Raw genomic sequence first — 25,262 nt, 5'->3', positions numbered from 1 at the left:
AGAAGGCGCAACAGCGCCTCTTCAACCTCAGGAGGCTGAAGAAATTTGGCTTGGCCCCTAAGACCCTCACAAACTTTTACAGATGCACAATTGAGATCATCCTGTCGGGCTGTATCACCCCTGGTACGGCAAATGCACAGTCCGCAACAGCAGGGCTTTACAGAGGGTTGTGCGGTCTGCCCAATGCATCACTGTGGGCACACTGCCTGCCCTCCAGGACACCTACAGCACCCGATGTCACAGGAAGGCCAAAAAGATCATCATGGACATCAACCACCTGAGCCACGGCCTGTTCACCCCGCTATCATCCAGAAGGCGAGGTCAGTACAGGTGCATCAAAGCTGGGACCGAGAGACTGAAAAACAGCTTCTATCTCAAGGCCATCAGACTGTTAAATAGCCATCACTTGCCGGCTACCACCCGGCTACTCAACCCTGCACCTTAGAGGCTGCTGCCCTGTATACATTGACAAGGAATCACTGGCCACTTTAATAATGGAACACTGCTTTACTCATCTCATATGTATATACTGTATTCTATTCTACTGTATTTTAGTCAATGCCACTCCGACATTGCTCGTCCTAATATTTATATATTTCTTAATTTCATTATTTTACTTTTAGATGTGTGTATTGTTGTGAATTGTTAGATACTACTGCACTGTTGGAACACAAGCATTTCGCTACACCCGCAATAACATCTGCTAAATATGTGTATGTGACCCATAACATTTGATTTTATTTTATTTTGATTTGAAAGACACAAACACACACACGATCTGAGTGGAGTTGACAGAGATAGGACCAACCACCGAACCAAACAAACAAATCAAAAGGCTTCTATTGAGTGATCAAAGTTTATGGAGACAAAACCAACAAAAAGACCAAAGACAGTCAAAGAATAAGAAAGAAGAGAAGGGAGGAAGACCTGAAAGGGAACTTTGTGATGGAGGAGGAGTGGTGAAGGAGGAGGAAGAGGAGGGTGTAGAGGAGGCCGGTGGGGGGTGTATATGTGACCCAGCGACCAATGGCTAGAGGGGTACATGATGACCTATAGGGGGCGGAACACAGAGGTCACAGAGAGGTCAAAGGGGGCCTGCTTGGCAACAGCACGGCAACAACACAGCAACCGTATGGTAACAGTTCGGCAACGCCATAGTAACACCACTGAAACGATGGTAACACCAGGGACACACCAAAGGAACACTTCATACAGCCAGAAGCACACACACACACACACAAGGATGAGGTAGAGAAAGGAGGAGGAGGAGAAAACAGAGGAAGATGCCAAACTTACGAGGAGAGGAGGAGGAGGAGAGGAGGAGGAGAGAAGGAGGAGAGGGAGAGGAGGAGAGGAGGAGGAGAGGGAGAGAAGGAGAGGAGGAGGAGAGGAGGAGAGAAGGAGGAGGAAGAGTAATCCACAGGTTTACACAGACACAGAAGTGCTGCAAGATAATGCCGGTGTCCAGCTGCTGGTGGGAATATTAAGTGAATCCTGCAGCATGCTTCACTGTAGCTCCCTCCACAGCACTACACAGGCCATTAACTACATTACACACACAACACACACACACAACACAAACACAACACACACACACACATGCAGGCATATGCTCAAAAGCACACACACGTACACACACTTTCAAGGCAGGTGGTTAATGGTTAATGTAACGGCAGCAGAGTCAGCAGACTGCGTCTACACATGCCATCGTCCATCATCTCTGTGAATGGCCTATGAATATGAACAGAAAAGACACACACACAGAACACACACACACACACAGATAAGACAGAGGGAAAGAAAGCCTCACATCTCCAACCCACTAGATAAGACAATTTACAATTTTAGATAGCAGTCTTTCTCCATCCAATTATGAATAAAGATATAATATGACCGCCAACAGCACAGAGAGAGTGACACAGCTGTTCCCTGTCACTTTATCTGTCCCCTGACTCACTTTATGGAAGGGGACATTAGTACTGTGCTCTAGACATGAGACGCCAGCACTTCAAAAAGCACTTACCTCACTCATTGTATGCTTCCCAAATGGCACCCTATTCCCTATATAGTGCACTACGTTTGACCTGGGCCTATGCACTATATAGGGAATAGGGTGCCACATTTGGGACGTGTCCATATTCATACAGCACAGTAAATCCATATGGAAACATTATAGAGAACAAGGCTCTTAAGGCTCCAGTGGTGTACAGTGCATGCCTATGGTGAATCTAACTCTCTCCGTAAAGGGGAGGCTGGGGGGAGAGGAGGCTGACAGGCACTGTGGCTGGGGTAGGTGACTCTGGCAACTGGGAGAGAGCCATGGACAGAGCCAACACTAACACACACATAGCTGAGAGATGCACACGCGCACACGCACACACCCCCACACACACATTGTGAGCTGGGCTCCACAGAGCTCTATGTAAACAGCCCTCATCAATCACCCAGGTCTGTAAGAGACTGCAGGGAGAGAAAGATGGAGAGGGACGTTTACAGATCAAACATCCATCTACACCAGTGATGTAGCGGTAAAACAATAGGTGGGTAAACTCTGATCGCCGGTCGCAGTGAAAAAAAGTAACGCTCACTATTCTTTCAATGCATTTTTCCGCAAAAGATGGGAAACTGTGTTTACTTTCCTTTACCTTCCACTACACCACTGAACTACACCTCTGCTACAAACTCAGTGTGGCCAAGACACACACACACACTGCAACCATCAATAAACACAACAGACCACTTTGAAAAAGGAGTGAGTTAACTCTATACACACAGAAACACTCACAATAACATGCTAAAACTGATAACAAAGCCAACAAAGGCAATGTGAAGGAGTTTAGAGATGTTCACTCTAATGTACCTGTATTGGAAACAGAGGACAGGGTGAGAGGTCATGGACAGGGTGAACAACAGTCCCAGAGGAGAGGGCAGAGGGCATGGACAGGGTGAACAACAGTCACAGAGGAGGTCAGAGGTCATGGGAGATGGAAAAAGGCACTCTAGGCTAGTGGATGTTGATGAGAGGTAAAAGGTGAGAGGTCATAGGAAAGGGTAAAGAGGAAAGGGAAGTAGTTGTGTGATGGGGGAGGGTTGGCTGCAGTATTATGTGGGACTCACAGACTTATGTTGACAGGTGAAAGGTGAGATGTTGTAGAACAGAGTGGTATTGGAGCTTACAGGTGGTCTAGACAGTACGGTATGGCTCTCACAGACATGTTGATGAGAGGTGAAAGGTGAGAGGTCGTGGTAGAGGTAGTAGTAGAGGGTAAAGGTTAAACGGAGGGTATAAACCAGTGTCATTACTCACAGACTTGCGGATGTTGACGCGGGGCTTGGGGACGGGCTTGTTGGGCTTGATGTCGAAGCTCTCTGGCAGCGTGGAGGAGCCGTGGCCACTCTTCCTGGCCTGCAGGGCCAGCTGGTAAGCTACCTCAAAAGCCTGACCCAGGGTCAGGATGATCTCATACGCCAGGTTCTGTTATACACACACACACACGAAATGGCATAAACACACACACACATACGCATCTAATGTTATGCATGTACCCGCACGCACTTGCACACACACACATGCAAACACACACTATGTAAAATCTGCCATATCATCATAACAGTAGTTCTCAAACTCAAACCAGGAAGTAACTAATTAATAAAGCTACTTGTCCCCCTCACAGACAGAGGGTGCTGTGTGTGTGTGTGACTCACCACGTCGAAGGCAGTGAAGACATGGCAGTAGTGGTGGCTGGACTTGAGGTCTTTGGTGATGTAGGCAAACGTGGACAGATCCTCAGGATCCTGGGCCGCACACGAGATGTTACGGATCTCATGCTCAGCTATGATGTTCTAGAGAGAGAGACAGAGACAGAGACAGAGAGAGAGAGAGAGAGAGAGAGAGAGAGAGAGAGAGAGAGAGAGAGAGAGAGAGAGAGAGAGAGAGAGACAGAGAGAGACAGAGAGAGACAGAGAGAGAGAGAGAGAGAGAGAGAGAGAGAGAGAGAGAGAGAGAGAGAGAGAGACAGAGAGAGACAGAGAGAGACAGAGAGGGTTGGAGATCTTTAGAGAAGGTTTATGTGATGTAAGTTCAGACTGTTGATCTTGTGAAACCGACAAGATCTTTCACCCAGTGCTGTTCAGTTATTACTCTCAGTAATGGTACAGGAGGAAAGAAAGGCTCTCACCTTGTTTGTAGCGTCAATGAACTTGACTCCCTTGTAGGAGACAGAGAGAACAATGGTCGGGACTTTCTTCATCTGTTCTGTAGACTTCTGTAGAGTGGAGAGAGAGATGGAGAGAGAAAGAGAGAGGGAACAGAACGGAAAAGAGGGGCTGCCTGTTAACATTTGATGCTCTTTTTTTATCATGTAGTCAATGAGTCAATTAGACTAATGATGGCCACCAACACAAGGCTATCAAGACCTTGGTTTCATCGTCTCCCTCCACAGCAGAACAATAAAACCCTACAATAAAAATCTCTTCACAACATAATACAATTTTAGAGAGTGGGGACTAGGGTTGCAAAACTTTAAATAAATTCCCAGTTTTCTTCTGAGATCCTGGGTTGGATGATTCTGGATTTACGGCTTATTCCCTCCGGATTCTGGGAATCCTCCAACCGGGATTTCGGGAAAGGTAGGGAATTTATTGAAAGTTCTCTGAATTTTGCAACCCTAGTGGGAACAGATAGAGATGAGAGCTTATGAGATGAGAGCTCAACACAAGCTTATAACTAGATCGAATAAGAGGGGGAAGGGGTGGGGAGAGAGAGAGAGAGAAAGAAAGATGAAATCAACACAAGCATATAACTAAGCAGAAAAGAGGGGGAAGGGGTGGGAAGAGAGAGAGAGAGGGATGAGATCATTGCACACAGAGAGAGCCAGCCTATCCAAACACTCTCCTCTTGATTACCAGAATCAATTCAAATCTTCTCAAAGTTGAAAGGTTACCCCGCGCCTTATGGAAAACAATTGGCGCAAATGACATTTTCAAAACGTATAGATTTCCCCCTAGGAGGCCCGATATAACTATTATCTTTCAACCCATAAATATCCCTCCTACAGTGAGGGAAAAAAGTATTTGATCCCCTGCTGATTTTGTACGTTTGCCCACTGACAAAGAAATGATCAGTCTATAATGTTAATGGTAGGTTTATTTGAACAGTGAGAGACAGAATAACAACAACAAAAATCCAGAAAAATGCATGTCAAAAATGTTATAAATTGATTTGCATTTTAATGAGGGAAGTAAGTATTTGACCCCCTCTCAATCAGAAAGATTTCTGGCTCCCAGGTGTATTTTATACAGGTAACGAGCTGAGATTAGGAGCACACTCTTAAAGGGAGTGCTCCTAATCTCAGCTTGTTACCTGTATAAAAGACACCTGTCCACAGAAGCAATCAATCAATCAGATTCCAAACTCTCCACCATGGCTAAGACCAAAGAGCTCTCCAAGGATGTCAGGGACAAGATTGTAGACCTACACAAGGCTGGAATGGGCTACAAGACCATCGCCAAGCAGCTTGATGAGAAGGGGACAACAGTTGGTGCGATTATTCGCAAATGGAAGAAACACAAAATAACTGTCAATCTCCCTCAGCCTGGGGCTCCATGCAAGATCTCACCTCGTGGAGTTGCAATGATCATGAGAACGGTGAGGAATCAGCCCAGAACTACACGGGAGGATCTTGTCAATGATCTCAAGGCAGCTGGGACCATAGTCACCAAGAAAACAATTGGTAACACACTACGCCGTGAAGGACTGAAATCCTGCAGTGCCCGCAAGGTCCCCCTGCTCAAGAAAGCACATATACAGGCCCGTCTGAAGTTTGCCAATGAACATCTGAATGATTCAGAGGAGAACTGGGTGAAAGTGTTGCGGTCAGATGAGACCAAAATCGAGGTCTTTGGCGTCAACTCAACTCGCCGTGTTTGGAGGAGGAGGAATGCTGCCTATGACCCCAAGAACACCATCCCCACCGTCAAACATGGAGGTGGAAACATTATGCTTTGGGAGTGTTTTTCTGCTAAGGGGACAGGACAACTTCACCGCATCAAAGGGACGATGGACGGGGCCATGTACCGTGAAATCTTGGGTGAGAACCTCCTTCCCTCAGCCAGGGCATTGAAAATGGGTCGTGGATGGGTATTCCAGCATGACAATGACCCAAAACACACGGCCAATGCAACAAAGGAGTGGCTCAACAAGAAGCACATTAAGGTCCTGGAGTGGTCTCCAGACCTTAATCCCATAGAAAATCTGTGGAGGGAGCTGAAGGTTCGAGTTGCCAAACGTCAGCCTCGAAACCTTAATGACTTGGAGAGGATCTGCAAAGAGGAGTGGGACAAAATCCCTCCTGAGATGTGTGCAAACCTGGTGGCCAACTACAAGAAACGTCTGACCTCTGTGATTGCCAACAAGGGTTTTGCCACCAAGTACTAAGTCATGTTTTGCAGAGGGGTCAAATACTTATTTCCCTCAATAAAATGCAAGTCAATTTATAACATTTTTGACATGCGTTTTTCTGGATTTTTTTGTTGTTATTCTGTCTCTCACTGTTCAAATAAACCTACCATTCAAATTGTAGACTGATCATGTCTTTGTCAGTGGGCAAACGTACAAAATCAGCAGGGGATCAAATACTTTTTTCCCTCACTGTATATCCCTTTCTTCGTTCTGTCCAGACTCACTACCACCCGCTCTCGTCTGACAGCCTTATGTTTCTTTTTCCCGTTCTCCCATTGTTAAGCTTATTATGCACTGCCGCAGTGGGGAATGATGTGATTTAAAATCAGTATCACCCTAGTACCATCATTCCACCTGTCAGGGATTTAATATATTCAACAGATCTCGTATGAATTCATCTCCTCTTCCTTCTCTCTCTCAGTCCCACCCCTCTCTTTCATCCATCCACCCACCCATCCATCCTTCCTCCCCCTCCTCCCTCTCCCTCTCTATCTCCCCCCACCCCCCCGCTCTCGCTCTCTCTGTTTCCTCAACATCAGCATGTTTCTAGTGCAGTGGTTCCCTGTCAAGATCACGGGTTTATGAGGGCCGACAAACGCAGCGTTGCCAGACACAAAGACAGAAGACAGGGGAGCAGAGGGAATGATATATTCACATGGGCCATGTTGCTACTGTGTCCACAAGTATGGAAATATAGAGAGCAGAGAGAAAAGAGGCAGAGGGATGGAGAAGGAGAGAGAGCGAGAGAGAGAGAGAGAGAGAGGTAGAGAGAGAGAGAGAGAGAGAGAGAGGTAGAGAGAGAGAGAGAGAGAGAGAGGTAGAGAGAGAGAGAGGTAGAGAGAGAGAGAGGTAGAGAGAGAGAGAGAGGTAGAGAGAGAGAGAGAGAGAGAGAGAGAGAGAGAGAGAGAGAGAGAGAGAGAGAGAGAGAGAGAGAGAGAGAGAGAGAGAAAGGGGGGCAGGGTATAAGAGGATGCAGGTAGGGACCTCAAGAGCAGAGCTCCAAATTTAATGACAATAAAAACAGCATCTATCGTATTGGCAGATCAAGATAAACCGAGAGAGAGAGAGAGAGGGGGAGGGAGAGAGAGAGAGAGGGGGAGGGAGAGAGAGGTAGAGGCATCTCTGAGGTGTCTGCGGCATGGGGAGCTGTCTGCTCTCCTCAGATGACCAAACTGATAAAGAGGAGGAGGAAGGACGGAGGAGGGACAGGCAGAGTATACATATTAATAGTCTGCTTCCTCACTTCCACACTGCAGTAACTCAGTAGAGAAATGGAGAAGGAGAGAGAGATAGAGAGAGAGATAGAGAGAGAGAAGGGGGAAGAGAGAGCTAGAGGAAGAAGGTGAATGAAAGTGAAAGAGAATAACAGAGAGCTAAAGAGAGGGAGGTGAATCCAGGTAAAAATTACACTACAGTGTTGTTTAAAGTGGCCCTAGTTTCTCTCTCTGTGTGGTAGTGATGTGACGCTGTGCCGGGCCCTCTTACCCTCATCTTGGAGCAGGCGTCTTGTGTTGACTCTGTTCCTCTCAGCTCTTTTACCAGCATGGAGCCCAGGTACTGTCAGGGACATAAAGGTCAATAATGTTCACATTCCATCATAGAGCTATTGTACAGATACATGAAGGTTAATATAATCATTCAATGTAAGATGTATACGTAAATGATCAAATCACTTACTCCCAAAAGTCCAACACTTCAATTTGAAAGAAACTCAAACAACAATATTCTGCTCAGATGATGACATCACTTGCTGTGTGTGTGTGTGTGTGTGTGTGTGTGTGTGTGTGTGTGTGTGTGTGTGTGTATAATAATAATATGCCATTTAGCAGACGCTTTTATCCAAAGTGACTTACAGTCATGTGTGCATACATTTTTAAGTATGGGTGGTCCCGGGGATCGAACCCACTACCCTGGCATTACAAGCGCTATGCTCTACCAATTGAGCTACAGAGGACCACAATGTGTGTGTGTGTGTGGCAGCAGCTAGCCAGTCGCATAATAACGCAGTGCTTTCTGAAGTGATTAAAACAACCTTGAAAGCACCAGAGGAGTGCAAACCGCGTTGGGAGGGGCTGGAAACATGCAAAGTGGGGACATCACTAAGTCGGGACCTAGTTTGTGAGGATTTAATGGGTGTACGATAAACTGCTCAGAGCACTAACCCTTCATTTGAGAGCTAAAAGGCCCAAAGAGGATTTCTTATAGAATTTTCGGACACCTAAAGTGTAAATATTGATCGTTTTATACCTAGACCCCCTGACCCTAAATCATTTACCCTACTACAGGATATGCTTTTGAAAATGTCCCCTCAAAACGATTCACCTAACCTTACCTTTCGTCAAAAGATAAGCTAACGCAATGTATTTGTTTACAGCAAAACAACCTTACCCTGAATTGCATTTACTTGATTTATCTCCTATTTTATGTGCTGTAGAATGAATGACTCATTTCTTAATGGGGGGTAGGCAGATTCATGTGGAGGTTGTAGTGGGGTTGTCTGGGCTGGTTACTGCTCTGTCTGGCTCGGTTGTTAATAATGTTATGGTATCAAGGGAACGTGGTCTGTTCTCGTATAGAGAACCCTGTAATAATGTTACAGACCAGCAAGAAGCCCCTCTCTCTGGGTGTGTGTGTGTGTGTGTGTGTGTGTGTGTGTGTGTGTGTGTGTGTGTGTGTGTGTGTGTGTGTGCGCACACACATACAGTTATTCATGTTACAGTGTCAGGGTAGTGTCGTCTGATGCTGAAAACGTTACAGACAATATTGTAATAACATAACAGAGAACATAGTAACAGAGTGAAAACCCTACACGCTTTGGGGAATCAGTATTGACCGATTATACAGTCAGGATTATGTGTGTTATTCTAGCCATAGATCATAAGAGGACATGTGATAACGTTGGAGCAACATCTTAGCAAAGTTTCCCTTTAAGAGTGCAACAACAGTACATTTATTATAGGGAGTGCTTTTTCTTGTTTCTCCTGTGTTAGAATTACAGAAGAACCATCAAGCTCTAGAAATGGACAATGTAATCATGCACGACACTAATCCCAAAAGCGGTGAAATTATGCTAGGGTATTGTCTGAGGTTTAATATAGACAACGTTGAAATAACGTTAGGACATTGTCTGGTGTAATAAAGAAGGTATGTCATATACGCAGTGATGACATTTGGCTGTCTAAGAATGTTAATAAAGAAAGCGTAATGATGTTAGAGCGTGGTCTATAATACAAAATTGATTAGAACAACGTTTGGGTATTGTCTGGTTTCATGAAGACAACGTTGTAATGACATTAGAGAATCGTCTCTGTGTAATATAATTAGTGTGATGACAGCGTCAGGCCTTAGAGGACTTGTCACTCGTCCCTCTCTTCTCTCTTTTTACATCCTCAACTCTATCCTCTCTCCCTCACTCTACCTCCGTACACTGCTTAACTCTTCATGCTTATTTAAATGTCTGTTTCTTCCTTTTACACACACTCCCTCTCTCAACCCACACTACCTTTTCCCTCACTCTCTCACAAACACTCTCTCGCATACTCACACTCACTCACTGTTTCTCTCTCTCGCTTTCTCTCTAATCCTCTAGCCACCTCTGCCCACACATCTCCACAACAGCACCTCTGAGCCAATCGCTATGCACAACTGTGCAAGAGTCAATCACAATTCAACACGGCTGGCCCCGAGAGCCAATGGGAGCCTCCAGGCTCGAAATGGGAGCCAATCATCTTCCCGATGATTAATCAGCTGAAAGTGGGTAGTAATCAGTGTTACATGGTTGCTGGGGATAAGCCAATCAAATGTACATGTGCAGTATCCTTGGTAACATGGTAGGTTTTATGTAACGGGAGGCTAAAATGACCGCAGCAGCGTGAATAGCTCGGTGCAGTATTGATCGAAGGGTGAAACATGGTTTTACTCCTGAATACCTCCAGTGTGTCGGTTAGGTAACACAAGTGCAGGTACTTTACATCAGAGGGCATAACATACGTCAGCTATAGGCCAGGGTTAGAGTAGATGGTGGGAGTGTGGAGAGATGTCGAAGAGTGTTAGGGAGTGTCAGTGTGTGTGTGTGTTCCCTGAAAGTGTGCGTGTGTGTGTTGGACCCACTTGACGGACAGGGCATCTCTCCCACGTTCCTGTAGAACAGTGGTATTCAAACCTTTTCAGCGGGGACCCCATTTTGTCCACCAGAATTTCTGGGGACACCATTTTCCCCTCAATAATTTCTCGCAACCCTACCCTAACCCAAATATAATGACATAACCTTAAAATCTGTACATTTTTACATCAACAAATAACCTTCATTATATTTTCTTCTCTTATCAAAATGAAAAGAAACCAATAAATACATTTACTCAATGAAATTGTATTTTCTTTTTAATTATCTTTCTGAAAAACTTTGTATATTGTCTCATACAATAATCTGTACTCTTTTAATACCACTGCTGTAGAATATGATAAGATGCTAATGTAGCCTTTTGCATGCATACACATTCACAAGCATATCATATATGCATGAAAAGCATACTAACACAAGCACAAACACATACCACACACACATTACACATACACACACACACACACACGCACAAACACACACATACACTGTATAACGTAGGGGCGGGACTACTCACGTAAGCTTCATAGTCACACGACTGGAAGATGAGCTTCTCAGGGTGGTGCTGCCAGTACTGCACTGGAGTGGACGAGGTGGCCTCGTTGGGAGGACGCAACGTGATTGGCTCGCACCATTCACCTTGCTGAAACGACAACCAATGGCAAGATCAGACACAGGCCAGGGATGAGGAATCACACTCGATTACAAGGAAAAGGATTGGGCACAAACTTAAATCAAGCATATTCTGAGCTGACATATCTAGTCTGTCGGATATGTGCTGCGGTTTGCTGCTAACCACAAGGCACTTCTATGACGTAACAGGTTCTATCCAGACTGATTGAACATGAAAAGCTTAACAACAACGCTTGAAGAACATTTAAAAAACATTTTTAGTCTCTCAATGTGTTTCTATGGGCCCTCCTCTCCTAATGCTAACTGCGTTTTAACAGTCTTAGAAGGGTCATATTGCGGCTGTTTTTAGATGGCTTTTCATACCGTTTAATTCCCCTAGCTAGCGCTATGACGCTCACACCTCCCCTAGCACTTTGTGGAAAATCCACTATCCTTCTTTCTTTCATAACTTTCAACAGAAACAGGGATATATATTTAGCTACTGTACTTTTCCCTTAGCCAATATGTTCTAAATAAAATGGAAATGATCATGAATAAATGGATTTGTATTATTAACAAATATAATGTACATTTATATTACGTACATTGACAATTGACTGTGACTGTTCGTCACGTACATTGACATTGTCACGTACATTGACAACAACAGTTTTTGATGCAAACTAGCATCACAGACAACTTACAGTATCATTTCTTGCAGAAGGTCTTTCTCCAACATCATGAGACTGATAAATAAATAGAAATAAGATCCAGGATCAGGTCAACTAGAAGTTGGTTGATATCATAGAGTTGAATAGAGGGTGCACTTGCCATTAAACCCATTTTAGCATGGGCAGCGCCATTGAGGACTTTCACCAATGGAGATAGCCCTCAATGGCGCTGCCATGCTGTCATAGAAACCATTATGGCAAATATGCAAAGATGTGGCATCTATCCAACTCTATGGTTTATAATAATCAAGCAGACTATAATTTTACATTTACATCATTTAGCAGACACTCTTATCCAGAGCGACTTACAAATTATAATCACACAGGCAATGTTTACAGGAAGGCTGGAGTGTGAGAAAATCCTCCCATCACAGTTTCATAATCAAAGTCCCATGGCAGGTGCTGATACACGACTATACGGGAGTGCTTGTTTGATAGTGTTTATTTGATTGTGTGTTTGTGTGTCATTTCCTTCTGCGTCTTAATGAGATACTCTGGAGGTGAGGTAATCAGGGATAATGACATACGGGTAAAAAGCTGCAGGGTGAGCCCTAGAGGAGGATCAGAACAGATCATCTACTCCATGACACTGGGTTACTCTAACTGATCTAAATGAAAGAGAGAGATAGAGGGGGGTAGAGAGAGCCTCATTCTCACTGTGATGAGGCCCAGGTCATGATCTCTGACTGCCTCACGGGGGGAGCAGAGAATGATATTTGACTGCCTCAGTGGTAATGGGGGGAGCAGGGCATGATCTCTGACTGCCTCAGTAGTAATGGGGGAACAGGGCATGATCTCTGCCTCAGTAGTAATGGGGGGAACAGGGCATGATCTCTGACTGCCTCAGTAGTAATGGGGGGGAACAGGGCATGATCTCTGACTGCCTCAGTGGTAATGAGGGGGAACAGGACATGATCTCTGCCTCAGTAGTAATGGGGGAGAACAGGGCATGATCTCTGACTGCCTCAGTAGTAATGGGGGGGAACAGGGCATGATCTCTGACTGCCTCAGTAGTAATGGGGAGGGGGGGAGCTGGCATTGATCTCTGACTGCCTCAGTAGTAATGGGGGGAGAGCAGGGGATGATCTCTGACTGCCTCAGTAGTAATGGGGGGGAGCAGGGATGATCTCTGACTGCCTCAGTAGTAATGGGGGGAGCAGGATATATGATCTCTGACTGCCTCAGTAGTAATGGGGTGGGAGTAGGGCATGATCTTTGACTGCCTCAGTAGTAATGAGGGGGAACAGGGCATGATATCTACCTCAGTAGTAATGGGGGGGAACAGGGCATGATCTCTGACTGCCTCAGTAGTAATGAGGGGGAACATGACATGATCTCTGCCTCAGTAGTAATGGGGGGGAACAGGGCATAATCTCTGACTGCCTCAGTAGTAATGGGGGGGAACAGGGCATGATCTCTGACTGCCTCAGTAGTAATGGGGGGGTAGGCATTGATCTCTGACTGCCTCAGTAGTAATGGGGGGAGAGCAGGGGATGATCTATTACTGCCTCAGTAGTAATGGGGGAGAGCAGGGGATGATCTCTGACTGCCTCAGTAGTAATGGGGGGGAACAGGGCATGATATCTGCCTCAGTAGTAATGGGGGGAACAGGGGATGATCTCTGACTGCCTCAGTAGTAATGAGGGGGAACAGGACATGATCTCTGACTGCCTCAGTAGTAATGAGGGGGAACAGGACATGATCTCTGCCTCAGTAGTAATGGGGGGTAACAAGGCATGATCTCTGACTGCCTCAGTAGTAATGGGGGAGCAGGGGATGATCTCTGACTGCCTCTGTAGTAATGGGAGGGGGGAAGCAGAAAATACATGATCTCTGACTGCCTCAGTAGTAATGGGTGGGAACAGGACATAATCTCTGACTGCCTCAGTAGTAATGGGGGGGAATAGGGCATGATCTCTGACTGCCTCAGTAGTAATGAGGGGGAACAGGACATGATCTCTGACTGCCTCAGTAGTAATGAGGGGGAACAGGACATGATCTCTGCCTCAGTAGTAATGGGGGGGAACAGGGCATGATCTCTGATTGCCTCAGTAGTAATGAGGGGGAACAGGACATGATCTCTGCCTCAGTAGTAATGGGGGAACAGGGCATGATCTCTGACTGCCTCAGTAGTAATGGGGGAACAGGGCATGATCTCTGACTGCCTCAGTAGTAATGGGGGAGCTGGCATTGATCTCTGACTGCCTCAGTAGTAATGGGGGGAGCAGGGGATGATCTCTGACTGCCTCAGTAGTAATGGGGGGGAGCAGAGATTATCTCTGACTGCCTCAGTAGTAATGGGGGGGGGGAGCAGGGGATGATCTCTGACTGCCTCTGTAGTAATGGGAGGGGGGGAGCAGAAAATATATGATCTCTGACTGCCTCAGTAGTAATGAGGGGGAACAGGACATGATCTCTGCCTCAGTAGTAATGGGGGAAAACAGGGCATGATCTCTGACTGCCTCAGTAGTAATGGGGGGAACAGGGCATGATCTCTGACTGCCTCAGTAGTAATGAGGGGGAACAGGACATGATCTCTGACTGCCTCAGTAGTAATGAGGGGAACAGGACATGATCTCTGCCTCAGTAGTAATGGGGGAACAGGGCATGATCTCTGACTGCCTCAGTAGTAATGGGGGTACAGGGCATGATCTCTGATTGCCTCAGTAGTAATGAGGGGGAGAAGGACATGATCTCTGCCTCAGTAATAATGGGGGAACAGGGCATGATCTCTGACTGCCTCAGTAGTAATGGGGGGAGCAGGGGATGATCTCTGACTGCCTCAGTAGTAATGGGGGGAGCAGGGGATGATCTCTGACTGCCTCAGTAGTAATGGGGGGAGCAGGGGATGATCTCTGACTGCCTCAGTAGTAATGGGGGAGTAGAGAATGATCTTTGACTGCCTCAGTAGTAATGGGGGGAACAGGGCATGATCTCTGACTGCCTCAGTAGTAATGGGGGGAACAGGGCATGATCTCTGACTGCCTCAGTAGTAATGAGGGGGAGTAGGAATTGATCTCTGACTGCCTCAGTAGTAATGGGGGTGGGGGAGCAGGAGATGATCTCTGACTGCCTCAGTAGTAATGGGGGGAGCAGGGGATGATCTCTGACTGCCTCAGTAGTAATGGGGGGAGCAGAGAATGATCTTTGACTGCCTCAGTAGTAATGGGGGGAGCAGGGCATGATCTCTGACTGCCTAAGCAGGAATGGGGGGAACAGGGCATGATCTCTGACTGCCTCAGTAGTAATGGGGGGGAACAGGGCATGATCTCTGACTGCCTCAGTAGTAATGAGGGGGGAAGCAGGGGATGATCTCTGACTGCCTCAGTCGTAATGGGGTGGGAGTAGGGCATGATCTCTGACTGCCTCAGTAGTAATGGGGGGAGCAGAGAATGATCTTTGACTGCCTCAGTAGTAATGGGGGGAGCAGGGCATGATCTCTGACTGCCTCAGTAGTAATGAGGGGGGAGCAGGGCATGATCTCTGACTGCCTAAGCAGGAATGGGGGGAACAGGGCATGATCTCTGACTGCCTCAGTAGTAATGGGGGGGAGCAGAGATGATCTCTGACTGCCTCAGTAGTAATGAGGGGGAACAGGACATGATCTCTGCCTCCAGTAGTAATGGGGGGAACAGGGCATGATCTCTGACTGCCTCAGTAGTAATGGGGGGAGCAGGGTATGATCTCTGACTGCCTCAGTAGTAATGGGGGGAGCAGGGGATGATCTCTGACTGCCTCAGTAGTAATGGGGGGAGCAGGGGATGATCTCTGACTGCCTCAGTAGTAATGGGGGGGAGTAGAGAATGATCTTTGACTGCCTCAGTAGTAATGGGGGGACAGGGCATGATCTCTGACTGCCTCAGTAGTAATGGGGGGAACAGGGCATGATCTCTGACTGCCTCAGTAGTAATGAGGGGGAGTAGGAATTGATCTCTGACTGCCTCAGTAGTAATGGGGGTGGGGGAGCAGGAGATGATCTCTGACTGCCTCAGTAGTAATGGGGGGAGCAGGGGATGATCTCTGACTGCCTCAGTAGTAATGGGGGGGAGCAGAGAATGATCTTTGACTGCCTCAGTAGTAATGGGGGGAGCAGGGCATGATCTCTGACTGCCTAAGCAGGAATGGGGAACAGGGCATGATCTCTGACTGCCTCAGTAGTAATGGGGGGGAACAGGGCATGATCTCTGATTGCCTCAGTAGTAATGAGGGGGAACAGGACATGATCTCTGCCTCAGTAGTAATGGGGGGGGAACAGGGCATGATCTCTGACTGCCTCAGTAGTAATGGGGGGGAACAGGGCATGATCTCTGACTGCCTCAGTAGTAATGGGGGGGAGCTGGCATTGATCTCTGACTGCCTCAGTAGTAATGGGGGGAGCAGAGATTATCTCTGACTGCCTCAGTAGTAATGGGGGGGGGGAGCAGGGGATGATCTCTGACTGCCTCTGTAGTAATGGGAGGGGGGGAGCAGAAAATATATGATCTCTGACTGCCTCAGTAGTAATGAGGGGGAACAGGACATGATCTCTGCCTCAGTAGTAATGGGGGGGAAAACAGGGCATGATCTCTGACTGCCTCAGTAGTAATGGGGGGGGAACAGGGCATGATCTCTGACTGCCTCAGTAGTAATGAGGGGGAACAGGACATGATCTCTGACTGCCTCAGTAGTAATGAGGGGGAACAGGACATGATCTCTGCCTCAGTAGTAATGGGGGGGAACAGGGCATGATCTCTGACTGCCTCAGTAGTAATGGGGGGGTACAGGGCATGATCTCTGATTGCCTCAGTAGTAATGAGGGGGAGAAGGACATGATCTCTGCCTCAGTAATAATGGGGGGGAACAGGGCATGATCTCTGACTGCCTCAGTAGTAATGGGGGGAGCAGGGGATGATCTCTGACTGCCTCAGTAGTAATGGGGGGAGCAGGGGATGATCTCTGACTGCCTCAGTAGTAATGGGGGAGCAGGGGATGATCTCTGACTGCCTCAGTAGTAATGGGGGAGTAGAGAATGATCTTTGACTGCCTCAGTAGTAATGGGGGGGGCAGGGCATGATCTCTGACTGCCTCAGTAGTAATGAGGGGGAGTAGGAATTGATCTCTGACTGCCTCAGTAGTAATGGGGGTGGGGGAGCAGGAGATGATCTCTGACTGCCTCAGTAGTAATGGGGGAGCAGGGGATGATCTCTGACTGCCTCAGTAGTAATGGGGGGGGAGCAGAGAATGATCTTTGACTGCCTCAGTAGTAATGGGGGGAGCAGGGCATGATCTCTGACTGCCTAAGCAGGAATGGGGGGAACAGGGCATGATCTCTGACTGCCTCAGTAGTAATGGGGGGAACAGGGCATGATCTCTGACTGCCTCAGTAGTAATGAGGGGGGAGCAGGGGATGATCTCTGACTGCCTCAGTCGTAATGGGGTGGGAGTAGGGCATGATCTCTGACTGCCTCAGTAGTAATGGGGGAGCAGAGAATGATCTTTGACTGCCTCAGTAGTAATGGGGGGAGCAGGGCATGATCTCTGACTGCCTCAGTAGTAATGGGGGGGGAGCAGGGCATGATCTCTGACTGCCTAAGCAGGAATGGGGGAACAGGGCATGATCTCTGACTGCCTCAGTAGTAATGGGGGGGAGCAGAGATGATCTCTGACTGCCTCAGTAGTAATGAGGGGGAACAGGACATGATCTCTGCCTCAGTAGTAATGGGGGGGAACAGGGCATGATCTCTGACTGCCTCAGTAGTAATGGGGGAGCAGGGTATGATCTCTGACTGCCTCAGTAGTAATGGGGGGGGAGCAGGGGATGATCTCTGACTGCCTCAGTAGTAATGGGGGAGCAGGGGATGATCTCTGACTGCCTCAGTAGTAATGGGGGGAGTAGAGAATGATCTTTGACTGCCTCAGTAGTAATGGGGGGACAGGGCATGATCTCTGACTGCCTCAGTAGTAATGGGGGGAACAGGGCATGATCTCTGACTGCCTCAGTAGTAATGAGGGGGAGTAGGAATTGATCTCTGACTGCCTCAGTAGTAATGGGGGTGGGGGAGCAGGAGATGATCTCTGACTGCCTCAGTAGTAATGGGGGGAGCAGGGGATGATCTCTGACTGCCTCAGTAGTAATGGGGGAGCAGAGAATGATCTTTGACTGCCTCAGTAGTAATGGGGGAGCAGGGCATGATCTCTGACTGCCTAAGCAGGAATGGGGGGAACAGGGCATGATCTCTGACTGCCTCAGTAGTAATGGGGGGAACAGGGCATGATCTCTGACTGCCTCAGTAGTAATGAGGGGGGAAGCAGGGGATGATCTCTGACTGCCTCAGTCGTAATGGGGTGGGAGTAGGGCATGATCTCTGACTGCCTCAGTAGTAATGGGGGAGCAGAGAATGATCTTTGACTGCCTCAGTAGTAATGGGGGGAGCAGGGCATGATCTCTGACTGCCTCAGTAGTAATGAGGGGGGGGGGGAGCAGGGCATGATCTCTGACTGCCTAAGCAGGAATGGGGGGAACAGGGCATGATCTCTGACTGCCTCAGTAGTAATGGGGGGGAGCAGAGATGATCTCTGACTGCCTCAGTAGTAATGAGGGGGAACAGGACATGATCTCTGCCTCAGTAGTAATGGGGGAACAGGGCATGATCTCTGACTGCCTCAGTAGTAATGGGGGAACAGGGCATGATCTCTGACTGCCTCAGTAGTAATGGGGGGAGCAGGGATTGATCTCTGACTGCCCCAGTATGAATAGGGGGAGCAGGGGATGATCTCTGACTGCCTCAGTAGTAATGGGGGGAGCAGGGATGATCTCTGACTGCCTCAGTAGTAATGGGGGGAGAGCAGGAAATATATGATCTCTGACTGCCTCAGTAGTAATGAGGGGGAACAGGGCATGATCTCTGCCTCAGTAGTAATGGGTGGGAACAGGGCATGATCTCTGACTGCCTCAGTAGTAATGGGGGGGAACAGGGCATGATCTCTGACTGCCTCAGTAGTAATGAGGGGGAACAGGACATGATCTCTGCCTCAGTAGTAATGGGGGGAGAACAGGGCATGATCTCTGACTGCCTCAGTAGTAATGAGGGGGAACAGGACATGATCTCTGCCTCAGTAGTAATGGGTGGGAACAGGGCATGATCTCTGACTGCCTCAGTAGTAATGGGGGGGAACAGGGCATGATCTCTGACTGCCTCAGTAGTAATGAGGGGGAACAGGACATGATCTCTGCCTCAGTAGTAATGGGGGAACAGGGCATGATCTCTGACTGCCTCAGTAGTAATGGGGGGAGCAGGTATTGATCTCTGACTGCCTCAGTAGTAATGGGGGAACAGGGCATGATCTCTGCCTCAGTAGTAATGGGGGAACAGGGCATGATCTCTGACTGCCTCAGTAGTAATGAGGGGGAACAGGACATGATCTCTGCCTCAGTAGTAATGGGGGGGAACAGGGCATGATCTCTGACTGCCTCAGTAGTAATGGGGGGGACAGGGCATGATCTCTGACTGCCTCAGTAGTAATGGGGGAACAGGGCATGATCTCTGACTGCCTCAGTAGTAATGAGGGGAGTAGGAATTGATCTCTGACTGCCTCAGTAGTAATGGGGGGTGGGGAGCAGGAGATGATCTCTGACTGCCTCAGTAGTAATGGGGGAGCAGGGGATGATCTCTGACTGCCTCAGTAGTAATGGGGAGGCAGAGAATGATCTTTGACTGCCTCAGTAGTAATGGGGGGAGCAGGGCATGATCTCTGACTGCCTAAGCAGAATGGGGGAACAGGGCATGATCTCTGACTGCCTCAGTAGTAATGGGGGGGAACAGGGCATGATCTCTGACTGCCTCAGTAGTAATGAGGGGGGAAGCAGGGGATGATCTCTGACTGCCTCAGTCGTAATGGGGTGGGAGTAGGGCATGATCTCTGACTGCCTCAGTAGTAATGGGGGGAGCAGAGAATGATCTTTGACTGCCTCCAGTAGTAATGGGGGGAGCAGGGCATGATCTCTGACTGCCTCAGTAGTAATGAGGGGGGAGCAGGGCATGATCTCTGACTGCCTAAGCAGGAATGGGGGAACAGGGCATGATCTCTGACTGCCTCAGTAGTAATGGGGGAGCAGAGATGATCTCTGACTGCCTCAGTAGTAATGAGGGAACAGGACATGATCTCTGCCTCAGTAGTAATGGGGGGAACAGGGCATGATCTCTGACTGCCTCAGTAGTAATGGGGGAACAGGGCATGATCTCTGACTGCCTCAGTAGTAATGGGGGGAGCAGGGATTGATCTCCTGACTGCCCCGAGTATGAATAGGGGGAGCAGGGGATGATCTCTGACTGCCTCAGTATAATGGGGGGCAGGGATGATCTCTGACTGCCTCAGTAGTAATGGGGGAGAGCAGGAAATATATGATCTCCTGACTGCCTCAGTAGTAATGAGGGGGAACAGGGCATGATCTCTGCCTCAGTAGTAATGGGTGGGAACAGGGCATGATCTCTCGACTGCCTCAGTAGTAATGGGGGAACAGGGCATGATCTCTGACTGCCTCAGTAGTAATGAGGGGGAACAGGACATGATCTCTGCCTCAGTAGTAATGGGGGAGAACAGGGCATGATCTCTGACTGCCTCAGTAGTAATGAGGGGGAACAGGACATGATCTCTGCCTCAGTAGTAATGGGTGGGAACAGGGCATGATCTCTGACTGCCTCAGTAGTAATGGGGGGGAACAGGGCATGATCTCTGACTGCCTCAGTAGTAATGAGGGGGAACAGGACATGATCTCTGCCTCAGTAGTAATGGGGGAACAGGGCATGATCTCTGACTGCCTCCAGTAGTAATGGGGGAGCAGGTATTGATCTCTGACTGCCTCAGTAGTAATGGGGGGGAACAGGGCATGATCTCTGCCTCAGTAGTAATGGGGGAACAGGGCATGATCTCTGACTGCCTCAGTAGTAATGAGGGGGAACAGGACATGATCTCTGCCTCAGTAGTAATGGGGGGAACAGGGCATGATCTCTGACTGCCTCAGTAGTAATGGGGGAGTAGGCATTGATCTCTGACTGCCTCAGTAGTAATGGGGGGTCCGGGCATTGATCTCTGACTGCCTCAGTAGTAATGGGGGGGAACAGGGCATGATCTCTGCCTCAGTAGTAATGGGGGGGAACAGGGCATGATCTCTGACTGCCTCAGTAGGAATGGGGGGAGTAGGCATTGATCTCTGACTGCCTCAGTAGTAATGGGGGAGAAGGAGATGATCTCTGACTGCCTCAGTAGTAATGTGGTGGGAGTAGGGCATGATCTTTGACTGCCTCAGTAGTAATGGGGGGAGCAGGTATTGATCTCTGACTGCCTCAGTAGTAATGGGGGGGCAGGGCATTATCTCTGACTGCCTCAGTAGCAATGGGGGGGAACAGGGCATGATCTCTGACTGCCTAAGCAGGAATGGGGGGAACAGGGCATGATCTCTGACTGCCTCAGTAGTAATGGGGGAACAGGGCATGATCTCTGATTGCCTCAGTAGTAATGAGGGGGAGAAGGACATGATCTCTGCCTCAGTAATAATGGGGGGGAACAGGGCATGATCTCTGACTGCCTCAGTAGTAATGGGGGGAGCAGGGTATGATCTCTGACTGCCTCAGTAGTAATGGGGGGGCAGGGGATGATCTCTGACTTCCTCAGTAGTAATGGGGGGGAGCAGGGGATGATCTCTGACTGCCTCAGTAGTAATGGGGGGGAGTAGAGAATGATCTTTGACTGCCTCAGTAGTAATGGGGGGGAACAGGGCATGATCTCTGACTGCCTCAGTAGTAATGGGGGAACAGGGCATGATCTCTGACTGCCTCAGTAGTAATGAGGGGGAGTAGGAATTGATCTCTGACTGCCTCAGTAGTAATGGGGGTGGGGGAGCAGGAGATGATCTCTGACTGCCTCAGTAGTAATGGGGGGGAGCAGGGGATGATCTCTGACTGCCTCAGTAGTAATGGGGGGAGCAGAGAATGATCTTTGACTGCCTCAGTAGTAATGGGGGAGCAGGGCATGATCTCTGACTGCCTAAGCAGGAATGGGGGGAACAGGGCATGATCTCTGACTGCCTCAGTAGTAATGGGGGAACAGGGCATGATCTCTGACTGCCTCAGTAATAATGGGGGGAACAGGGCATGATCTCTGACTGCCTCAGTAGTAATGGGGGAACAGGGCATGATCTCTGACTGCCTCAGTAGTAATGGGGGGAGCAGGGGATGATCTCTGACTGCCTCAGTAGTAATGGGGGGAGCAGGGGATGATCTCTGACTGCCTCAGTAGTAATGGGGGAACAGGGCATGATCTCTGACTGCCTCAGTAGTAATGGGGGGAACAGGGCATGATCTCTGACTGCCTCAGTAGTAATGAGGGGGGAGTAGGAATTGATCTCTGACTGCCTCAGTAGTAATGGGGGTGGGGGGAGTAGGAGATGATCTCTGACTGCCTCAGTAGTAATGGGGGGAGCAGGGGATGATCTCTGACTGCCTCAGTAGTAATGGGGGGAGCAGAGAATGATCTTTGACTGCCTCAGTAGTAATGGGGGGAGCAGGGCATGATCTCTGACTGCCTAAGCAGGAATGGGGGAACAGGGCATGATCTCTGACTGCCTCAGTAGTAATGGGGGAACAGGGCATGATCTCTGACTGCCTCAGTAGTAATGAGGGGGGAAGCAGGGGATGATCTCTGACTGCCTCAGTCGTAATGGGGTGGGAGTAGGGCATGATCTCTGACTGCCTCAGTAGTAATGGGGGGGGCAGAGAATGATCTTTGACTGCCTCAGTAGTAATGGGGGGAGCAGGGCATGATCTCTGACTGCCTCAGTAGTAATGGGGGGAGCAGGGCATGATCTCTGACTGCCTAAGCAGGAATGGGGGGAACAGGGCATGATCTCTGACTGCCTCAGTAGTAATGGGGGGGAGCAGAGATGATCTCTGACTGCCTCAGTAGTAATGAGGGGGAACAGGACATGATCTCTGCCTCAGTAGTAATGGGGGAACAGGGCATGATCTCTGACTGCCTCAGTAGTAATGGGGGGGAACAGGGCATGATCTCTGACTGCCTCAGTAGTAATGGGGGGGAGCAGGGATGATCTCTGACTGCCCCAGTATGAATAGGGGGAGAGCAGGGGATGATCTCTGACTGCCTCAGTAGTAATGGGGGGAGCAGGGATGATCTCTGACTGCCTCAGTAGTAATGGGGGGAGAGCAGGAAATATATGATCTCTGACTGCCTCAGTAGTAATGAGGGGGAACAGGGCATGATCTCTGCCTCAGTAGTAATGGGTGGGAACAGGGCATGATCTCTGACTGCCTCAGTAGTAATGGGGGGGAACAGGGCATGATCTCTGACTGCCTCAGTAGTAATGAGGGGGAACAGGACATGATCTCTGCCTCAGTAGTAATGGGGAGAACAGGGCATGATCTCTGACTGCCTCAGTAGTAATGAGGGGGAACAGGACATGATCTCTGCCTCAGTAGTAATGGGTGGGAACAGGGCATGATCTCTGACTGCCTCAGTAGTAATGGGGGGGAACAGGGCATGATCTCTGACTGCCTCAGTAGTAATGAGGGGGAACAGGACATGATCTCTGCCTCAGTAGTAATGGGGGGGAACAGGGCATGATCTCTGACTGCCTCAGTAGTAATGGGGGGGGGAGCAGGTATTGATCTCTGACTGCCTCAGTAGTAATGGGGGGGAACAGGGCATGATCTCTGCCTCAGTAGTAATGGGGGGGAACAGGGCATGATCTCTGACTGCCTCAGTAGTAATGAGGGGGAACAGGACATGATCTCTGCCTCAGTAGTAATGGGGGGGAACAGGGCATGATCTCTGACTGCCTCAGTAGTAATGGGGGGGAACAGGGCATGATCTCTGCCTCAGTAGTAATGGGGGGGAACAGGGCATGATCTCTGACTGCCTCAGTAGGAATGGGGGGGAGTAGGCATTGATCTCTGACTGCCTCAGTAGTAATGGGGGGAGAAGGAGATGATCTCTGACTGCCTCAGTAGTAATGTGGTGGGAGTAGGGCATGATCTTTGACTGCCTCAGTAGTAATGGGGGAGCAGGTATTGATCTCTGACTGCCTCAGTAGTAATGGGGGCATTATCTCTGACTGCCTCAGTAGCAATGGGGGGGAACAGGGCATGATCTCTGACTGCCTAAGCAGGAATGGGGGGGAACAGGGCATGATCTCTGACTGCCTCAGTAGTAATGAGGGGGAGTAGGAATTGATCTCTGACTGCCTCAGTAGTAATGAGGGGGAGCAGGAATTGATCTCTGACTGCCTCAGTAGTAATGAGGGGGAACAGGACATGATCTCTGCCTCAGTAGTATTGGGGGGGAACAGGGCATGATCTCTGACTGCCTCAGTAGTAATGAGGGAGAGGCAATGTGGCGGGAAAAGAGGGAGAAGGGGAGAGATGAGGAAAAGGAGTGGAAAGTAAAATGTCAGAGAGAGAGAGAGAGAGTATGTGAGAGGGAGAGGAATAGAGAAGTATCGCTCCATAATGATCCCCTCTACAAGACCTTGCTGACTCACTGCACTCACCTCAGCGCTGCTCTAAAGAGGCCAATGTTGGGAGTCGTGACACAAACGCACTTCAAGGAGTCGGTCGTGTATAAACATCAGTGTGTGTCTGGTGCGACAAGCTCTGTGAATCACACACACTTGCGCACACTCACTCTCACACACACTCCGGATGGACCCTAATCGGGGAAGATCAAAGGAACGCTTAAGAGCAGCTGCTCCCCCAGATGCCTCTGACTCACCGACCGTGCTTTCATAGGTCGGTGGAGAGGTTGAATAGGATGCTAATGGATTTTGGTAGCGAGGTTACCATCCTGTACCGTGCATGCTAATATATATAAGTTAAATAGCATGCTAATACAGGTTGGTAGAGCAGTTACGCTACCGTATAGGGCAGGGTTCCCCAGTAGACAGAAACACCTTTTTTACATAACTATTCAGACCCTTTGCTATGAGACTCGAAATTGAGCTCAGGTGCATCCTGTTTCCATTGATCATCCTTGAGATGTTTCTACAACTTGATTGGAGTCCACCTGTGGTAAATTCAATTGATTGGACATGATTTGGAAAGGCACACACCTGTCTATATAAGGTCCCACACTTGACAGTGCATGTCAGAGCAAAAACCAAGGAATTGTCCATAGAGATCAGAAACAGGATTGTGTCGAAGCACATATCTGGGAAAGGGTACCAAAACATTTCTGCAGCATTGAAGGTCCCCAAGAACACAGTGGCCTCCATCATTCTTAAATGGAAGAATTTTGGAACCACCAAGACTCTTCCTAGAGCTAGCCGCCCGGCCAAACTGAGCAATCAGGG

At 48.7% G+C, this 25,262-nt stretch overlaps 1 protein-coding gene across 4 annotated transcripts in view; it reads right to left on the bottom strand.

Annotated features, from left to right (window-relative positions):
* LOC121543435 (ankyrin repeat and sterile alpha motif domain-containing protein 1B-like) overlaps positions 1-25,262 on the bottom strand; it is a 286,881-nt gene that overhangs the window by 3,308 nt on the left and 258,311 nt on the right. For 3 of the 4 annotated variants that reach the window (XM_041853304.2, XM_041853303.2, XM_045208912.1), the window contains 6 exons: positions 11,897-11,938; positions 11,098-11,223; positions 7,946-8,017; positions 4,179-4,265; positions 3,706-3,843; positions 3,308-3,475 (listed from right to left, as the gene is read on the bottom strand). In XM_041853304.2, the coding sequence (XP_041709238.2) occupies positions 3,308-3,475; positions 3,706-3,843; positions 4,179-4,265; positions 7,946-8,017; positions 11,098-11,223; positions 11,897-11,938 (633 nt within the window). The remainder of the gene's footprint in view (positions 1-3,307; positions 3,476-3,705; positions 3,844-4,178; positions 4,266-7,945; positions 8,018-11,097; positions 11,224-11,896; positions 11,939-25,262) is intronic. The other variant, XM_045208911.1, reaches the window with a different exon arrangement.

This window comes from Coregonus clupeaformis, chromosome 28, assembly GCF_020615455.1.
Source record: "Coregonus clupeaformis isolate EN_2021a chromosome 28, ASM2061545v1, whole genome shotgun sequence".
In the NCBI taxonomy this organism is placed as follows: Eukaryota; Metazoa; Chordata; class Actinopteri; order Salmoniformes; family Salmonidae; genus Coregonus; species Coregonus clupeaformis.
The sequence above is the reverse complement of the archived record's forward strand: the minus strand, read 5'-3'. Positions and strand labels throughout refer to the sequence as shown.